The 19,341-nt window shown below is 37.3% G+C and overlaps 1 protein-coding gene and 1 long non-coding RNA gene across 4 annotated transcripts in view; one reads left to right on the top strand and one right to left on the bottom strand.

Annotated features, from left to right (window-relative positions):
• lama5 (laminin, alpha 5) overlaps positions 1–19,341 on the bottom strand; it is a 96,346-nt gene that overhangs the window by 64,562 nt on the left and 12,443 nt on the right. For all 3 annotated transcript variants that reach the window (XM_032560267.1, XM_032560275.1, XM_032560283.1), the window contains exon 3: positions 2,407–2,524. In XM_032560267.1, coding sequence (XP_032416158.1) covers positions 2,407–2,524 — 118 coding nt within the window. The remainder of the gene's footprint in view (positions 1–2,406; positions 2,525–19,341) is intronic.
• On the top strand, positions 1,198–19,111 carry LOC116718415 (uncharacterized). Its single transcript, XR_004338929.1, has 3 exons — positions 1,198–1,265; positions 1,388–1,392; positions 19,098–19,111. It is a non-coding gene; the product is annotated as an uncharacterized LOC116718415 (long non-coding RNA).

Raw genomic sequence — 19,341 nt, 5'->3', positions numbered from 1 at the left:
AGACAAATAAAAAGCAGAGTAATAAAAATATTTTAAATGTTATGACTTCAGTTTGTTCAGAGTAACAAGCAGCTCTGAGTTTTACAGCCTGGAGGCTAACGCTAATTTACCCAACGAGCCGAAGAAACCATGTCATCACTTTTAGATCCAGTTACAAATTCTAGGTTGAAATTAAGTCTTGGCTTTGACTGGGCCATGAATCTGTGTTAATCTAAAACACGGTTGTGTAATGTATGCCTGACACTTGTTTTGCTTATAAAAAAAAAAACAAAGAAAAAAAAAACAAAAATAAACTTTTATTTGGTCTCAATAAAATTGTTTCTGGCATGTTTTAGTTTATTATTTTTATCAAATACAAAAATGCTACATAATTGTGTGCATTTAATAATAATAATAATAATAATAATAATAATAATAATAATAAAAAAAACACTAACTAAGAAAAGGGCCAAAAGTGCTTTCAAATTACACAAATTACACATACAGATTATTTTTGGACTCTTGAAGGAAATTATTTGGGATAATTAAATTAAACGGAATGCTATTGATCAATGCTTGGCTGTGTGACGACGTAAAGCTGAACCATTGTAACCAATAGAAGTCAACTGCAGTACCACTTTTCAACCCAAAGAGAGCAGCACTGAGATGAATTTAAGCAAAATAATGCAGAACGAAACAAATTTCCACAAATTTCAAAATTCACACAGAAACATGAATACAGAACCATAAATAACCCACTTAGACAGTTAATCATCAGAAAATAAAGTTGATTTGGGGGTCAGTTTCACGTTAAAGGCAAGCTGAGCCTTTTCCCGACGACGCTAAAATGTGGCAGCGGAGGTCCAACAGAACCTCTCATCTCCTCAGATGCCGCCTCCTCCTTGAATCAGATAAACTCCAAGCTGTGGCCTGTTGCCAAACATTCCTGGAATCCCCTGCAGCTCACCTCCACCAGCAGCCGCCAATCAGTTAACATACCCCCCCGCCCAGACGACCCCTGACCTCAGACGTCCTGTTAACTATGGATTAGAGTTGTAGCTACTGCCTTCCCCTGACATGGGTGGGTGAAGTGACAAACCTGAACCTTCAGAGTCACATAAAGATGGTTACAAAGTTGGCCTTCTATCGCCTGAAGAACATTTCAAAGAGAAATTCATCCATGTGTTTATCTTTAGCCGCATTTGCTACTGCAACCCTGGTTCTAAAGTCCCTCCACTGGCTCCCTGCAGCTCAGAGAATAGACTTTGAAATACTGCTGTTAGTTTGTACATCAATCAACAACTGTTGCTGCATCAACCTTCCAGACCGGTTCTGATTCTGGTCTGCTCTGCATCCCCAGAACCAGCATCCTGTTTCTATGCACCACAAAGCTGGAACAAACTTTCAGAAAAAGTTTTAAGTCTAGAATAAAACCCACCTGTTTAAAGTTGATTTGATTCATAATAAATGGAACATAGATCAATGTATTGGATGGGTATTGATGATGGCATTTGACAAAATATGTTTGTTACTGGTTTTCCCAGTTGGTAAGTTTAAAATGTTTTTATAATATAAAGCAATTTGAACTGCCTTGTTGCTGAAATGTGCTACAGACATGTTGCAGAGTGACGTCACGAACAATATCCTGCCCTTCTCTCCCTGCTAGAGGGCAAAAAACTGCTGGCTGATGATGACTAGAATTAGTTTTAGCTATCAAGTTTTCAGTATAATGCGCTAAATCTTAAAAGTACACCTGATTTATGAAAGAAAAAGAAACACAGTTCTTTTATGCTAATTGTCAACAGTAAAACAACTAGATGACAAGGTCAGAAAAAAGTTTTAATTTCAGTTAAGTTAGCTATGCTAGCTTGACTTTGACAACCGTAATATGTAGGGGGCTGCAGAATTCTGTGTTTCGATTCAGAAAAAAAAAAGAAAAAGAGGTGACCATCACACCAATTCTCTGACAGATCATCAGGTGATTAAATTAGCTAATCTACCACAATGATCACTTATTAATAATCATTAAATAAACATCAAGCCTGAAAACATAAAACTGCAGTGTTCTGTTCTTTGTGTGGGAAATGTTTGCGTGTTTCTTTTGGTGTCAAATCCTGATACATTAGTGGCATTTTTGTCAGTTGCTACGGCAACATGTCTATGTGTAGCCTAGCCAACACAGAGAGCGAGAAAATAGAAGAAAACGAGTGTTTTTGAGTTTGGTTTTTCTGCGTGATTTTCCCCGTAGTATACATACATGTCCAGGTTTCATTTTGTTAAATCGTTCTACTGCGAAGCCATGGATGGCATGTAAAAGAATCGACTTTATGGCCTCCAGCGTTGTGCAAAGTATCCGGATGTGAACAAAAACATGCAACTTGATTGACTGATTGATGCTCATCAACTCTGACTTGGTTTTATACTCACAGGCGAAGTACTGCCAGGGCTGGTAGGTCTGCCCAGAGTCCGTGGATCTCTCCAGAACCCAGAGGTCCGGACGGGGAGAGTTGGCAAATTTAATCAACACGTAGGCCACATGGAAGAGCTGCAGAGAGGCGGGGAGAAAAACAAAAGACAACATTAATAAAGATAACATATAATGCTGCATATATATGATTTCCTCTGTTTTTGCTTTGTTGTCACACAGACATGTTTTCATTTTAGGGCGTTTTCACGCCTGATGGTCCTGTACATTGTATGAATGGGGAGCAACATTAGTTACATTTTCACTTACATTTTCCTCTAAATAAATTAAATTGTCATTTCAGACCAGATTTTTTTGTTATTTATCAGATGTGTTAAATCTTAAGTAATTTCTGGGTAGTTTCTAGTGCAAAGATCTTTGTACACTTGAAGTAAAAACTTTAAAGTAGCTTTTCAGCAAGAAATGGGACCTTATCATCAACAATTCCTTAATATTGAAGAAAAGGTGCTAGTTGTATTGGCAAATTATTTCACTTATAAATAGACATTTTTCCTGTATTATAAAATAATCTGTACTTTGTCATCAATATTAATAATTTATTGACTTAAAACAAGGAGCTGAAAAGCTACTTGTGAGTTAGTTTTATCTTATTTCAAGTATAGTAAGATATTTATACTAGAAACCAAAAAATACTTGGTAAGATTTTGTGTTTTTGCAGTGGAAGTAATTTGAAAGGAGAAAAAGGTTTATTTTGCAGAACCATGACAAGAAAAAATTAGAAGTTGACCTTTTCTTTAGCATCAAATAGAAAATAAAATGTTGTGAGGAAATTAAATCTCAGAGAAAAGACTGGAACAAGGATTTGAGATGAGAAGATGGAAGAGAAGAACAAAGAGAAGGAAATATGACAGACGGCAGGTTAATCAGAAACAGGAACAGCAGCCAGCTGCTGGCCTTTAATAAAACCAGCCGACCTCTGCAGTGACCCCAGAGATTGACCTGTAAAACATGGCCTCCCTGAGGACGCGGCACGTCAAGAGCAACTAAATTACCTCTGATCTACTGCGTCCTGGTTCTGCCACGAGTGGCTGTCAAACGGCTGATTCCTGGATTTCCCAATGAGCTCCAGATGTTCGGCGATCTGTGGTGTCGGCGCGGTGCGGCGCGGTGCGGCGCGGTGCGGCGCGGCGTGCCGCGGCGCGGCCGCAGCCCGGACAACAAACTGCTCTCAGCGGTACGAAGGGAAACAGTCCGAGCTGAAAACACTTCCCCAGCAGGAACAGGACGCAGCGCAACGCATGATATGCATCATAACTCCAAATCTGCTTCCCTGCCTGAAGCTACGTATTTAAAAACCGTGACGCATTTCAGTGATTAAATGATGCAACTGTAACCACTCAAGACTTTAAAATGACATTCTACTCCAGAAAAACTAGCAGTTTGGGAGAAACTGGGTTAAGAAGCCAGAAAATATCCTTAGAATGCGGCTGAAACAATTAATCCGATTAATCGATAAGTGAAATCAACTAATTTAGCTATCAATTAATCGTTAATTGGACTATAAAGACTCTAAAAAAGGCTATTTGGTGACAAAGCATACTCAAAGCAGTAATTAAGAAAAGATTGTACAAAAATATATAAATTCTGCTTTTAAGACAAAAAAAATCTTTGCTTTAGCTTTACCTGGTTCAAATTCTGTAATAAAAATTACTTTTAAGAACCTTTTTCTATCCAGTTAATAATAGAAAAACAAACAGATCATCCCTACATTGTACTGATGTTAAGTCAGAAAGAGTCGAACATTTCTCATATTAATGTTAGAAATATTTCCTTTTGCTGCAGATGCATATTTTACTACAAATAAACAAGAGTTCACTACAGGAATGCTGCTGATTAAAACAGGTAGAGAGAAAAATTATCTGCAGAACAAGTGTGCAATACTTTATATTTTGGTATCAAACCATACCAAGTAAATACAGACAGTATTGATATCGACGATATCAATACTGATACTGATACTTTTTAACTAAGTTTGATATAAAATCAAACTTCTGAACTGTAGGTGTTTACGTGGTTTTTTCTTTCCATTATTTTCTTCAGAATTGGGACAAAGTTTATAAAATACTTTAACGTAAATGATTACTATGCATTTAGTGCGGATTTTTCCTAAATAAACAAAGAGCATAAAATGACTATTTCAGAACAAAACAGGTAGACAATGTCTTTGAGTTGAGAAAGTATGAAACTAAATAAAATTTTAAGAGGGAATCTTAAACTGAAATTGATATTATCAATATTTAGGATCAACCTGCCCACCTCTAATGGTGGCACACAGCCTGATTAGCGCAACAAAAGCTGAGCGAACACTAAACAAAAGCATATCTAGGGAGAAATGTCTAAACACATTAGATAATCTTTTAATGTGCTTAAAACAGCAAAATATTACATTAAAATTAGATTTTCTCCTTCAAAGACCATTGATACGACTAAAAAATATAATTTTCTGTTTTAATTCCAGTCTTTCTTTTTTTTTTTTTTTTTAGCTAAACAAGAGATAAATATTCCAAAGATGTAGATTTAGAGGCCAGGCAACAGAACGCAGCGTTCCTGTGTGTCCCTTAGGGTGAAAAGATATTGACCAAGAAAAAAAAATAAAACCTGGACATTCCTTTGAATCCTGGGTTAAAGTTTGACTCCCGGGGCAAATTCCTTGAACCAGAGAAATCTCCACCCAAAAAAAACAACCCTCAGGTGCACAAGCCGTCCCAATCAGCCATGTTTTGATTTCTGTTTTGCTTATATGTAAAAACTGAAGCTGAGATTAAATAATCCAGCTGATGGCGAAATCTGTAAGAGTATAGAAACATCCTTTATTGTTCCACAAAGTGAAAACAGCAGCAACAGATATAGATTCACACAAAGAGTTCTTAAAGTGTTAAAAATAATACTCTTTTTTACCCAGCAGGTCGTTGCTAGGTAACCAAGCCGCTTCAAGGCCCCCCACATCGATTCCGGTTACCTAGCAACAACTTGTTGAGTAACTGGCGCAGCAGCAGTTTATGTTTTTCACCACCGTTTAAAATAAAAAACTCCAGCGAAAAGTGAAAACAGTGAAGGTCACAACAAGTTTGGCAGTTTTACAGATAAAAAAACAATAAAAAAACAAACCAATAATTCATGATATTGTGTCGTAATATGTTTTTCAGCCATATCAACCAGCCCTATCCTAGTGCAAAAACATACGTTTCTTTTTTTAAAATTGACATGTTTACATGTCAATTAAATTTATTGTAATTCAAATTTGTCCAATTTTATGGTAAATGGAATCACAGCTACTGATTATGGTCGATTAAGAAGCAGCATTGGATTATTTGGTGCTTTATTTAAGCTTGTTGCAATAAGCAATAAATCAAATAATCACATGATAAATTATAACAAGCTCATTAATTTTCAATTTTGTGATTTATTGTTTATCTCTTTACTCTCTTTCTACCAAAACTTGAATGTTAAAAGTTTTCTCAGAGACTTCATAATTCATTTTGTGTTGTTTTGTTTATGTTGAACATTTAAAATATCTTCCAGTTCCAGTGATAAATGTTCATTAAAATGTAAAATTTATTGATCTTTGAGAATGTGCTCTTGCATTATTATTATGCCATTTCCATTATATTATTTGAAAATGGTCTCAAAACAACAATATTATCGATTATCGCAATAACCTCTGGGACAATTTATCATCCAGAAAATTTTTTTATTGTGACAGATTTATCTATAATTTGATTCTCACTGTTTAATCTTAAGATCAGGCTGAAAGAAAATCCCCACTGTGACTGTCTCCAACTCTCAGTGGGAGCCAAGTTGGTTGTCTTGTATGAAAACACACACACACCCACACACACACACACACACACCTCCACTGGATTTATGGATTGGCAGCGGTCTGCCAGGTCAACCTCCCTAAACTGCTTGCAGAGCCATTAATCAGCCTGCAGTTACCGCCACCGCAGCCAGGCGGCCGCAGGACGAGGCCCGGGGGCAGAACCCGGCGTAACAAACAGGAACCAAAACAAAAACACAACACTTGACTCATCATTTGTTCCATCTTCTGTATGACTCAGAAATGGTACACTCCAACCAATGAAAATGTAAGATGAATGCAATTATTTGAGTTTTTTCCCAGTATAACTCATAATTTAGTCACCCAGTACTCAACAGCAACTAAGGGAAACTTACCCCACTACACATGCATACAAGTAGTAGCAAACGTGTTCAGGGAACAACTAGTAGATAAAATACACTTCATCTTCTAGTTCTTGGGTTTCTCACCCCTTTCAGATGGCGCCCCGGGCTTCTGCCCATATCAAAAACAGCCACCGTATAAATGTTTTTTTTTAAAAATCTTCTAATCTTCAAATCAAACATGTCTGAAGATTCTCTGTTCTCCAGGTTTTTATGTTAAGGAACTCTTAAGGAAGCCATTTCGTTTTAAACACATTAAATTTTTCAGATTAATTGCATTCGTTAGCATTAGCAGTCCTGAAAAACACAACATTTTACCAAGTATTTTTGGTCTAGTTTCTAGCGCAAATATCTTCAAGTGAAAATAAGACAAATTTAACTTACGAGTAAGCTTCCAGTAAAATATAAGCTCTTGTTTAAAGTAAATAATTCCTTAGTATTGATTAAAAAATGCTGGTTCCACTGCCAATTATTTCACTTATAAAAAGATATTTTTTCCAATTTCCCAAGTGAAATTATCTGCCAGTGGAACTAGAACTTTTCAAATCAAGTTTAAGAAATAATTGACTTAAAACAAGCTATATATTTCTTACTGTAAAGTTACTTGTGAGTTAGTTTTGACTTATTTAAAGCGTACTAACTGCTTTGCACTAGAGGAATTATCTGAAGTTTACTATCATTTATGTGTGTACGTCTCAGGAATTCAGGTGTGTGTGTCTGGCCCCAAGCCGGTTTAATGATTGCACACATTCCTGGGTGGTGGCACATTCCCAGCACCTCAGGTAACCATGGAAACAACACAAAATGACAGGAGCAGCAATGCAGCGCCACTAATCAATCAATCAATCAAATTTTATTTGTATAGCACATTTCAGCAGCAAGACATTTCAAAGTGCTTTACATCATTACAAACACAGAATCACAATGCAACCCCCACACACCTGAATCAAATGAATGCTTAAAGCTGCACTATGCAACTTTTAAAAAGTATAAATTTGTTGATGCTGTCACTATGTCATGACAGTCAAGAAAGGTAATCTGTGATTAAAAAAAGAGCTCCTCTGCTTTCTCCCAGTGCTAGCTAGAAACAACCAATCATTTGCTGTCGAACAACTCCCTGATAGCAGAGCCTGTCATGAATGCTAAGGCTAGTTAGCATAGCCACCAATGACAAACAATTTTCCTGGAATGTAAGTTTTTATCTCTGCCATTAGCACATTTGGTACATGAGAATGATTGACAGCGCTAAGACCCGCCTCCTGGCTCTGATTGGTTGTTTTTGCATTTCTTCAAACAGCAATAGCAGCTCAGGGAGGAAGTGGAGATCAATCTTTTCACAGATTATCTGTGTCCTATTACACTGAAACAACATGGTTACAGTTTAACAAATATGGATAAAAACTTTTTTGTAAACGTTACATACTGCAGCTTTAAGGCACTGGTGGAACTAATTCGATGAAGCGAAAGTACACCTGAAAGAAATGTTAACATTTCTCTATAACTAATCTCCTTCAACTATTCATTTTTTGTCTCTGCAGGAGACATGAATACATCTGAGAAGTGTTTATCAGTTGAATAATTATGCATGATTTTTAACTAAATAAAATGACAAAAAACCCAAAAAACTCCTTGATGGAAATTGCAACATCATCATCATAAAAGCCTTTTTGGATTGTAAAAGTTGCAGATTCTGGCTCCAAGTGAATTTATTCAAAACTCTCTGAGCTGCGTTTCCAACTGGGATTTGATGACTCACTGTAACTTGCATCATAACTTAATTAAAATCTTTTTAAAAAAGTGAACCTTCTCTGAGGGAATATTCTCCAGAACTGCTGATCCGAACCGACTCCTCCCTGGTGTATAAACAAACCGTTTGGACCACAAAAACAAAGCAATAAAAGATTCCTTGGTTTTTTTTGCAGACCTCCTGAATCTGGACCAACACCAGAATCTAATCAAGGCTTGTTTGGCCTCCAGGCAAACGCCTCCCTGCTGCGATGACAGAAATAATGTCACTATTTAAACAAAGTTCCTCTATTAAATAATAACAACCACCAATTAGTGAGTAAAACAGACATGATGTTACCAGATGATTGACCGAAAACAGACACCTGGAGCCGACTTCAGTCCAAGACAAATATGTGAGCGACTACATCCAACCGGCCTCCATAAAAGGAAATTCAGGACAAAACTAGAGGCCGTCAACATCTCATCCAATCAGTTTTCTTAAACTGATTGGATGAGATCAGTTTAGGAAAAAAGACAACATTGGGCAACCTATAAATGTTCCCATCTGAAAACCATGACAGAAATATCCCAGTAAAGGATTTCTGATGGTTACATCACAACGTCATCAGCATAAACGAGAACAGGGTTTTATTTTTTAAAATATTTAATATTTTGTTTAGTCAATAAGCTGTCTCTTCAGGCGTTTATTGGTGTATCAAGTTCTGTTAGGCTGCTCTTGGCAGTTGGTGGTTACCATAGTAACCAGTAACTGACAGCTCCTTCCCCTTTTTCAGTTGCCGTTGGTAACCGGGGTATGTATTAGAATCAGTTCAGTGTTTTCTTTACAAATATAATATTTTAACAGACAAATTTAATACTATACAGTGTTTAATGAGTAATTTTGCTATGTTTTGTAAATGTTTTAACTATTATTAATGTTGTCCATTTTAGCTATGTTTAATGTTACAAATGTCAACTGCTGCTAATTGCTCATTGGCAGCTATTGGTTTGTAGCTTGTTTAGGACTATTATATTTTATTTAATGTATAGGGGCTGAGGTTATCTTAAATAAATCTATTTTTATCAAACTTTTATACATCTTTGAACAATAAAAACTAAATTTTGACTTGTGATTGTTATAATCAATGGAGAATAATGATGGATATTTAATATGAAACTTAACTTACAATGAGGATGGGAAAACACAAATGGAAGAATCCAGCAGGTGTAGAAGGAAAAAAGATGAGCTTATATCCTGAGGAAGAGGAGAAAATGACAAAGAACCAGAAGAGCTAATTACAGATGAGTGGGTGCAGCTGGGGAAGGCAGCAGGAGGAGGCATATGAGGAAATATTAAACAGCTGGGCGGGGGAATAGAAGAGGTGAGAAATACACAAAAGCAATGAGAATGAAAAGGTGGAAAGAGACCTGAACCCAAATAAACGGTAAGCAGAAAGAAACTAATTAAAAAGCAACAAATCCAAAGCACAAACAATGACAACACATTCATTAACAAAAGGGAAAAACTAAAATAATAAGACATAAGGAAATAAATAAATAGAAAAACAGAAACTTGTTTCAAAAAATATACGTAGAAGTTCCCACAAGAGATCGATATTTCAGGATATCCAAGCGATAATCCAAACCAGACAAGTTTTTACTAATTTAGAGGAATAATTTTAACCAAAGATCACAATTTGCCCATTTCTTTGGGAATGAAACATGGAAGCACACCATGTTTTCTTTTCTTTCATGGTAAAGATGTATAATTATGTGAAAATATTCTTTATTTAAATAAAGTTCAATCATCCCAGTAGATTAAAATAAATCACATTGAGAAATAGGGAAATATGGATCCACCGATCCACTTTTTTCACTTTCAATACCAATATCTGAAAACAGATTCAATCCAGAAAAAACAGCTGAATTGATTGAAAATGTTTCTTTTTTTAAACAGACATAAATGTATTCAATTACACATTTATTTGATAACTTTGCACCAGTTCAGCTCATTTAAATACATCAATAACTTCAGAAGCTTTTTTCAAACACGGAAAAACAACTTGAATTTGTTCAGTCAGTGAAGTTAGGAGTGGAACAGCCAATGTAAAATAAATAATAAAGAAACTGAATCTGACAAAAACCTGTAAAAACAAAACTGCATGAAACCTTCTGTCAAATGGTTCGGAAAGTGCAAATAGAAGGGTTGATATCTACACTTATATATGGAGCACATTGTACTCAATCTAGACTTTCTCAATATTGGAACAATATAGATATTAATATCGGATCAGTTCGTCTCCAGAGATGCTAGCAGTTCTCTAAAACCAATAAAAGCAGCACGAGTTTACTCCAAAGACACTCTGAAAGTGTCTTCCATAGACTCTGAACTGGAAGTGTGTGTGCTCTGTGATGAGAGCAGAAGGAAAGATGAGAAGCAAGGCTGGCAGACTGGAAAAGCTGCAGCTGCATCTGTCAACTTCTGGAAGAGATTTAAGACACTTTCTCAGGACAATCCAGAGACACCTTCCTGGCGCCTCGCTCTGATTTATGTAAGAAGCGAAACCAAACGGGGGATTGAAGTCGATTTGCTGCCGTCACGCTTCTGAGCCACCAACGGAGGCCGACATGGAGGTCAAACAGGTGAGTAGATGTGAAGCGGTGGTGTGAGACGTGATCTGGCTCTAACCACACAGACTGGCAGGGTTCAGATCCCCTCTAAAAAACGGTTACAGCTGCCTATTTCAATAACACCAAAAACACCTTTATGGGCATCAATACACACTAGAGATGTACCAATCCGAAATTAATATCTGTATCGGTCCCAATATTGACAGAAATTCTAGAACAGGTATCAGTGACAGTGAGCCTGATCCATTCAGATCTATTCAGTCTGATTCTATGCTTTGTGCTCTGAGAGACATTTAACTTTATTATTTATAATTCCTAATTTCACTTTCTGAACCAGATGATAAAAGGTTTACTGCTGTTTATTTTTTATTGTTTTCTTCATTATTTAATCTGCTGTTAAACTCCTAATTGCACTGACTGAACAAATTAAATTGTGTTTTTCCAAGTTTGACCAAGCTTGTAAATTTATTGGTTCAATCTAGCCTGTTTTTCTGTATCGGATCCGTATCGGCCGATACTAAATCTCAGATATCGGTATCGGAAGTGAAAAAAATTTATCGATGCATCCTGCAACCATCTTGGAACTAGCGCAGAAGTTAGCACCTACAGTCTTGCTCTTAGCTGTTTCTGCTTTCCAAGCTGCATTTTTGTTTTAAATCCCCAAGCAGACACATTTTGGGAAAATATTTTGGAGTGTTCATCTGCAGAAATGAAGGCGGAGTCCACTGTAGTGGTTTATTGAGTCACTGATGTTTTGTTATTATCTTAAAACAGCTTCTCCATTCTTCTCTGACATTTTCACCCACTCACATTTCGCAAATAGCAACAACAAAAAAAGAAAAGCTCAACCTCAGTCTTGCCCTAGAGTTGAGGTGAACTCGAATGCGTTTTGAATGAATATGTGAATGCCAAGTGGGCCGGAGACCGCTCCAAAAGCAAGAAGCAGATTACAGTGCAGGGCATTCTGGGTAAATAACACCAAAACCAACATGGTGGTCTAACGCCAGCGGGAGAAATGGCTCGTGGGCTTCAGCCAAAGACAAAAGAGAAATCTTATAACCGCTAAAATATAACTTTTCCTGAAGAAATGTAAACAGAGTTTTTTTGTTGTTTCCTTCACTGGTTCTTAGTGCAGCGCCCCCACAGGTGAGGAAGGGAACAGGTTGCTCATAGGGTTTGGTTAATTTGACAGGAAACGTAACAAATGTTGCAATTTTGGTCCCTAATCAAACCAAGTCTACTGAACTGTCAGATATGAAAACATCCTTAAAAACAGATTTATATGCGTTTTTCCTGCACAGAAAAAAACAAGAATTTAGAGCTGCTTGTTGCCTACAAATGTCTAAATGAAAAGATTAGGGAGACCAAGCTGTACCTAATGACAGCTTCCACACTTTCTTAAAGCACCCCTCATGTTGGACCCACACCGTTTTCCAGGTGGGATTTGAATCCCCAGAGGCAGCAGACGTACAGACGCAGGCTGCTCCGTTCCACCTATACATCCACAGCGCAGCTGGTCCGTACACGCTCAGCCGGTGAGCTCAGCGCCTCTAAAACATGCCTTCAAATCTAAAGATGACTGCTTCTTCCTCCCCCTTCAATCCTCATGACAGTTTGTAGTGTTAAAAGCTTCGAAGCAATCATGCCATCTTCAGCAAGTTCTGGCAGGAAAAGAGAAGCTGGGTGAGGACATGGCAATGTGCTGTTTGCATTCCAGTATTGTCACAAAGTTGAAAATACCAACATATTCCTGGAGAAAGAAGAAGAAGAAAAAAAAACTAGCTTTTCAGGAGAAATATCTTTTATACAAGGTGATCCTTAGCTAAGTGTTGCACCAATCTGGCTTTTTCTGCCTGATACCAATTTCCTAATACAATTAAAAACATAGAAATACAATTTCTGTAATGCAGTTATTGAAAAATGTTTGACATATTTGAGAAAAATTACCCAGTTTCTGTGGATGCCTAGAAATAATTTGAGACAGAAAACGTGCTGGAACTCAGCTTTCGTTGCTAGGTAACAGGCAGAGTTCCGCTGGGGTTGCTGGGTAACGTTACATTCCGGAGGTTTTTGAAATGGTTAATTTTTCAGACACCAAAAAACACTAACTTGTTGCCAAAAAAGTGGTGGTTTTTTGAAGCGCTTGGGTTGTTTTTAGAAGCAGCAGAAACACAAATGGAAGCAAAAAAAAGTGCAAGATGTGGATTTTGGTATTAGATCCCCTTTAAAAATCATCAAAAAGGCTGAAATAAGGAGCACTTTTGTAATCAACAAATATTTTGGCTCTTGCCTGCTTAAAAATGAGAAATTTAAACAAGTTGCAGATTATAAATGAAATTCTCTAACAACCCCAAAAATAACAAATCTGTCTAAATTCATGCGCTTTAATTCCCTGATGTCATTTTCTATTAATAATCCTTGTGCTTTCTATGATAATATGATCGATATTATTGAAATGAGAGTATGGACTTCCAGCCCCGATAAGAGCCACACAGCAACAGGAAGGCCAAGGTCAGAAAAGAGAAGCAGACGTTCGTAGGAGGAGGAGAGCAGATAAGAGAGTCGGCTCCCATCGTGGAAACAGCGATGGACTCGTCTTCCCAGACGCTCCTTATCGGAGCCCAGGAGGAGGACGGAGGTGGAGGGGCTGAAGGTGGAGGAGTCAGGAGGGAGAAGCTCATTATTCTGGACAGTTCTGGTGATTTCTACCTGCAGAGTCTGAAAACCTCCAACAGTCGGCCTGAAAATCCTGTTTGGTTCCAGCCCGTCTCCTGATGCCTGCTGTCTTTCACCAGCTTCTGGGGCTTTTCATGTGGAAAATTTATAAAAATCTTTAGCAAATGAAAAAAGTCAAAATATGAATATTTTTATTTCAAGTTCCTTCAAGTTTTACGACAAATTATTAGGGCCATATTAATGAAAAATAAAAACTAAATGACCAGAATAAAGTCATAAAGTTACAATAATAAGGACGTAATCTTACAATTAATATTATGTAATATTGTGATATTACCACTTCTTCTCACAAAACTACAACTTTACTTAAGTACAAATCCATTTTTTTCTTAGAGTGGCCCTAATAATTTGCCGTAAAATTACACTCAGCCTTTGTTTATAAATTTAATAGAGGTGGAACTCACTAAAAATCTTAAATAGATTTAACTGCAGAGTCTGCAGTTAATCCAAAACGATGTTGCATGTTTAACATTGAGATTCTACTTTAGGCCTGAATAGCTTCACTGATAGGCTAACTCCATTAGCACAACTTAAACACAACAATAGTCTTTAGTTAGTCTCTAACCATAATCACATTGGCTTTAGAAGCAAAAATTAGCGAGAAGCGGCCGAGAGAAGCTGTTTGCTGATTCGTGCGTCAGATTTACGGGTCTACCAGAAACACATAAAGGTTCCGTTTCAGGACTTCTGTGTGCAAGAAAGGAAAAAAAAACATATTTGCATTAAAAGTTATGCTATGAATGAATCAAAATCAATATTTTAAATCCCTTGACCTTTTATGCTATTTGCTCTTCAGCGTCTCCATGTCAACATGGAGCCAAACAAGATAAACAGGAGGTGAAATAATTATTTTCAGGCCTCTTTCTGCTGATATCAAGTCAGCTGGCATATAACAAGCTTTAGAGACCAATCACTCCTGGTCATAATGGAACAAGAAGCTGAGATTTTCCAAATGTTTTTTTACAAAAAAAGTTAGACAGAAGAGGAATGAGGGGAAAGGGACAGAAAGGGAGTATAGAAGGAGAAGGAAGGGAGTTTTCCTCTGCCATGACCTGGACTTCCTCCATCTCTCTGACCCACGGCTCCTTTGAGGAGCTTCGCTGATGCCTCATTATGACAGACAGCTGGAGCATTTTCCATAATTAGTCTGAATTTGGGAGAAGGATGAGAGATAAGGAGGAGGAAAGGGAGAGCAGGCTGTCCCGAGGAACAGACGTCACGAAATTTAGGGGACACGAGGCATTAGGGCAAAGAAGTACGCTCATTACTGTGATTTTCTTTTTTTCTTTTACAAACATTTTAAAAATAAAATGGTTCTTAAATAGAATAGAAACACCAAATTAGGGATGCATTACATATTGGTATCAGTGTAATTTTTAATGTATCGTAATGATCCATTAAGTAAAACTCTGCTGATATTAACAACTGATGTTTAGTTTTATCTTTTTACCTAATTGATTAATTGCGTACTGTGACAGGCTTAATGGACGCACATGACATTACAAATTTTAGACGAGTCACACTTTGTATTTGAATGAAGCTCAGTGGTCCCAAAATGCTAAAGCTAATAGGGTGACGAAAACACAGATTATAAAGAAAGTAAAGCCTGGAGACCCGCCAGGCTTATGATACGCCGGGGGAAACCAGGATTTAGAATAGAATAGAATTACTTTATTCATCCCAGCAGGGAAATTATTTGGGGGAAATTATTTACCAATTTGTTGCAAACTATCATCATCATGAAGATCATTTTGGGTAATATCCTGTTGAACAACCAGAAACCAGAAAGAAAAAAAGGGTGTTTTTGGAAAATGTTCTTCGCTTTGTGTTTTCATGACCTGGAATATTAACATTTCTGGGAATTCTTCTCAACAGACGCAAACATTGTTGCTAAAAAAGTAAAAGAGTAAAGTCAAATAAATTTTCTCCCAGCAGCTTTCAGAAGGTTCTTTGTAGGAAAAACTTTCAACAAAAAGGACTTCATGGCCATTCAGTCATTTAAATATTAGCATTTGTTACGTCTGTTCTTCAGGCAGACAGAGATGGCCGGTTCCATGCCAGGTATGTCCAGAATGTGGTTCAGCTTCAGCGAACGCTGAGGCTTCCCAGCTGTTGGTTTCAAGATGAAACGGCTCCTCCAGGCAGCATCAGCTGGGTTTCCTCAGCAGCTCTATTACAGTCTGCCAGGAAAAAAAACGTCTTTATCTCCATCTGCCTCAACAGCAGACAAACCGAGAGCATGCCGAAGGCCGCAGGGTCACAAGGTCAAGCAAACAGCTGCCAGTGTCCTAATAATAATGGAGATGGAGATTCACACTGCCTCAGTGATTTTATCACCTGGACATGGGATTTAAAAGGCAGTTCAACATCCAGGTTAACTTTTAAAGCAAGCTAATAAACCTTTAAAATGTTCTAAACATCTTGATGAAACTTTTTGCACTTCACTTTTTTTGAATTTTTTTCCAAATCAGTTTCTTTCATTAAAAAAAACTTATGAAACTTTAACAGAAACTGTAAGTGTTTAACCAAAAACATGCCTGATATTCTGGTAGATTGAGTTTGATTTGGGACCAAAATTGCAACCCTCCTGGCCTGTGGGGGGCGCTGCAACAAGAACCACTGAAGGAAACAACACAAAAACCTCTGAAGAAGACACTGAAGGCAACTTCCTTCTTCACAAAATGAAAACAAAATAGAGCAGCATCAGATTTTAGCGATTCCTCTTTTGTTTTTACTAAAAGACCACAAACCATTTCTCCAGCTAGTGCTAGGCTAACACGTTTGTTTTGGTAGTATTTACCCAGAATGCTCTGCGCTGTAGTCCACTTCTTGCTTTTGGAGCTGGGCTGCTTGGTGTTTGGAGGTGGGCAGAGTATTCAAAAATTATACTCAAGTAAGAGTAAAAGTATTTGGTAAAAAGTCAACTCAAGTACTGAGGAACTGATCAGCTGATCAATCATTTAATATTTAAAAATGACATCATCAGATGAATCAAAATGTAAAGTTAAGTGGAATTTTTTGTATTTTGAAGACGAAAATGAAAATAATTCATATAATTAACAAAAAATAACAAAATTGGGCAAAATAATTTTTTCTAAATAAGTTTTTCAATAAAAAACATGAAACTTTAACAGAAACTGCAGATGTGTGTCTGTGTCTGGTGAATTTTTCATGAAGTAAATGTAACCCAGTTCTGTAAAAATGCAACAAATGGCAAGATCTTTCATCCTTTCTGTGTAATTCTGGTCCGTAAAATGTTCATAGAGCTTAATGTAAAGGGCTGAACTTCCTGCCCTCCTCCTTCCTCTGAAGTCTTCCTCTCCTCCCCCACGTCTTTCATTCCAGAGCTTCTTAGGAAAGAGGAGAAACTCAAACAAGCTGCTGCCGCTGACCCGACTGAAACCAATATTTACCGTCACATTAAGAAGGGCAAACGTCTCCTTTAGTTTCCTCTGTGGCCTCCTTACACAGCATTTCATCATTCACCTGCCAGCCTTCATTTCCTCATTAACAACAATCCTAAATTTGATCTAATTTTACATTTAAAACTGAATTTAATGTGAAACTCAGACCAAGCCTATAGAAACAGTTTGTAAGAAGATTTATTGGCTCACTGATCAGATCTGATTCCAACGCTGATGACGTGCAGCAGAGAGAAACTAGCCTGACGACGTTTTGATCCAGAAATACAAAAACATACGGATAGATAGGTAGATGGATGGAAAGCAAAACAGATGGATGGATGGATGGATGGATGGATGGATGGATTTATTTGAGCACTAAAGCAAAACCCAATGGAGCCACCATGGAGACTGAAAATCTGAATAATAAGTCATAATAACAATAATGATTTGTTGCATTTTGTTACTTTCCCTCTAATCTTGGAACAAGAATCCAAAAATCCCGACTAATTTAAAGGAAGAACTAAAAATAAGTATAAAAATAAGTCAGTCAGTCTTCGCCTTCAGAGCAGAACAGTTCTCACTCAGTTCTTCTATCAAAATGAACTCATTGTGCTGCCAGATAGCAACGGCAGGCTATTCTGGTTCTGGCCCGGTCCAAGCAGGAAGAAAAGTTCTGTGTCCTTAAGGAAGGGCACAGAACCAGACATGTTGTTCAGTCTGCAGCTTTCCTCAGGAGGAATCGTTAAGATTCATCAATACGTTCTGACCTGAAATGATTCAAACAGTGACAACTTATTCAGGGAAACAATTATAATTTTCTCAAAAAAGCTTTTATCATTCATAAGCCTGTCATGATAATTGACAGGCTGTTGAAGTTATTGTATAATATAAACAATAATATTGTTGCTTTGATACCATTTTAAAGTAATATAATGTAATAAATAGCATATGCAATCCAAGAACACATTCTCAAAGATCAATAAACTTTAAATTCTAATTTAAAGTTTTCCTTCAAAAAAATTGTCCTTTAAAAAATGGCCTAGTTTGCACCAGACTGAAGACTTTTGTCATCCAATTTTTTTTACTTTTTAATGAATGATTAGGCCTGTTGCAATAACCAATAAATCAATTAATCTCACGATAAATTAGAACAAGCTCAATAATTTCCAGTCCCATGACTTATTGTTTTTCTCTTTTCTCTCAGTTTGATCATCTGAGAACGAGATCACAACAGAACCAAACACCTGCTTTCTAGTTCATGAAAACGTCTTATGACCTGAAGGGAAGAAGAAGAAACTCTTCCTCTTCTGTTTCTCCTTCAGCAACAAAGGAGAGGAAATCCAATTTAGGGAGAACAAATAAAGAGTTGAGCGTTCTGGTCAACTGATCTAATCTGATTTTTAATTAATTTCCTCTCTCGTTATGACTGCCGAGTATCAAAAAACACTTCACTTCCCATTCACAACTTTCTTCCATGTTTGTTCTCTGCAGACTTTGTGAATGAGTCAAACACACTCAGCGGCACAATGGAGCTATAAAGGGCCCATTGAGAAGCATTCTGGATGCTAAGTCACTGGGAGAGGCTGGGAGCGCTGGTGAGGGCGGGCAAACACGGCAGGACAAAGGCAGCCAGCTGAATGGAGGGTCAGGGGTCAGGGGTCGCGCTGCCTGGCAGAGCGAGGCGTCTCAACCTGTCCGTCTGCAAACAGCGTGTTGGAAACTTTTCCTCCCTCAGGCTGGTCTTGTTTTGAGGGATAAAGTCACAGGAGCAGAAACGGATGAGCTCAAACGCTCTGATGGAGATTAATGGACGCTTTTAAAGGGCCATTCAGAAAAATACTCAGAAAAATTAACTTTTTTCAGCTTTACGTCATTTTATAAAGTTATTCCCTCATCAAAAACAAACATGGACTGTTGCTTTGATTATTTCATGCATGTTTGAGAAATGATTTAAGTCCCTGAACGGCTTGTTAAAATGCCAATGAAACAAGTATTTTTTTTATCAATATTAAGGGATTATTGACTTAAAATTAGCCCCTATTTCTCGCTGAAAAGTTCCTTTTAAGTCAGTACTCTTGAAATAAGATGAAACTAAAGCATTTCCACTAGAAATTAGATCAAAATTACTTGGTAAGATTTTTGTTTTTGCAGTGTTTATCTAGTTTAGGGTTTCTCAGGCCTGTCAGGGATCAGAGTTGA

The sequence above is a fragment of the Xiphophorus hellerii genome, chromosome 1 (assembly GCF_003331165.1).
Source record: "Xiphophorus hellerii strain 12219 chromosome 1, Xiphophorus_hellerii-4.1, whole genome shotgun sequence".
NCBI classification, from domain to species: Eukaryota; Metazoa; Chordata; class Actinopteri; order Cyprinodontiformes; family Poeciliidae; genus Xiphophorus; species Xiphophorus hellerii.
Note: the sequence above shows the minus strand (reverse complement) of the source record. Positions and strands in the feature narration are given on the sequence as shown.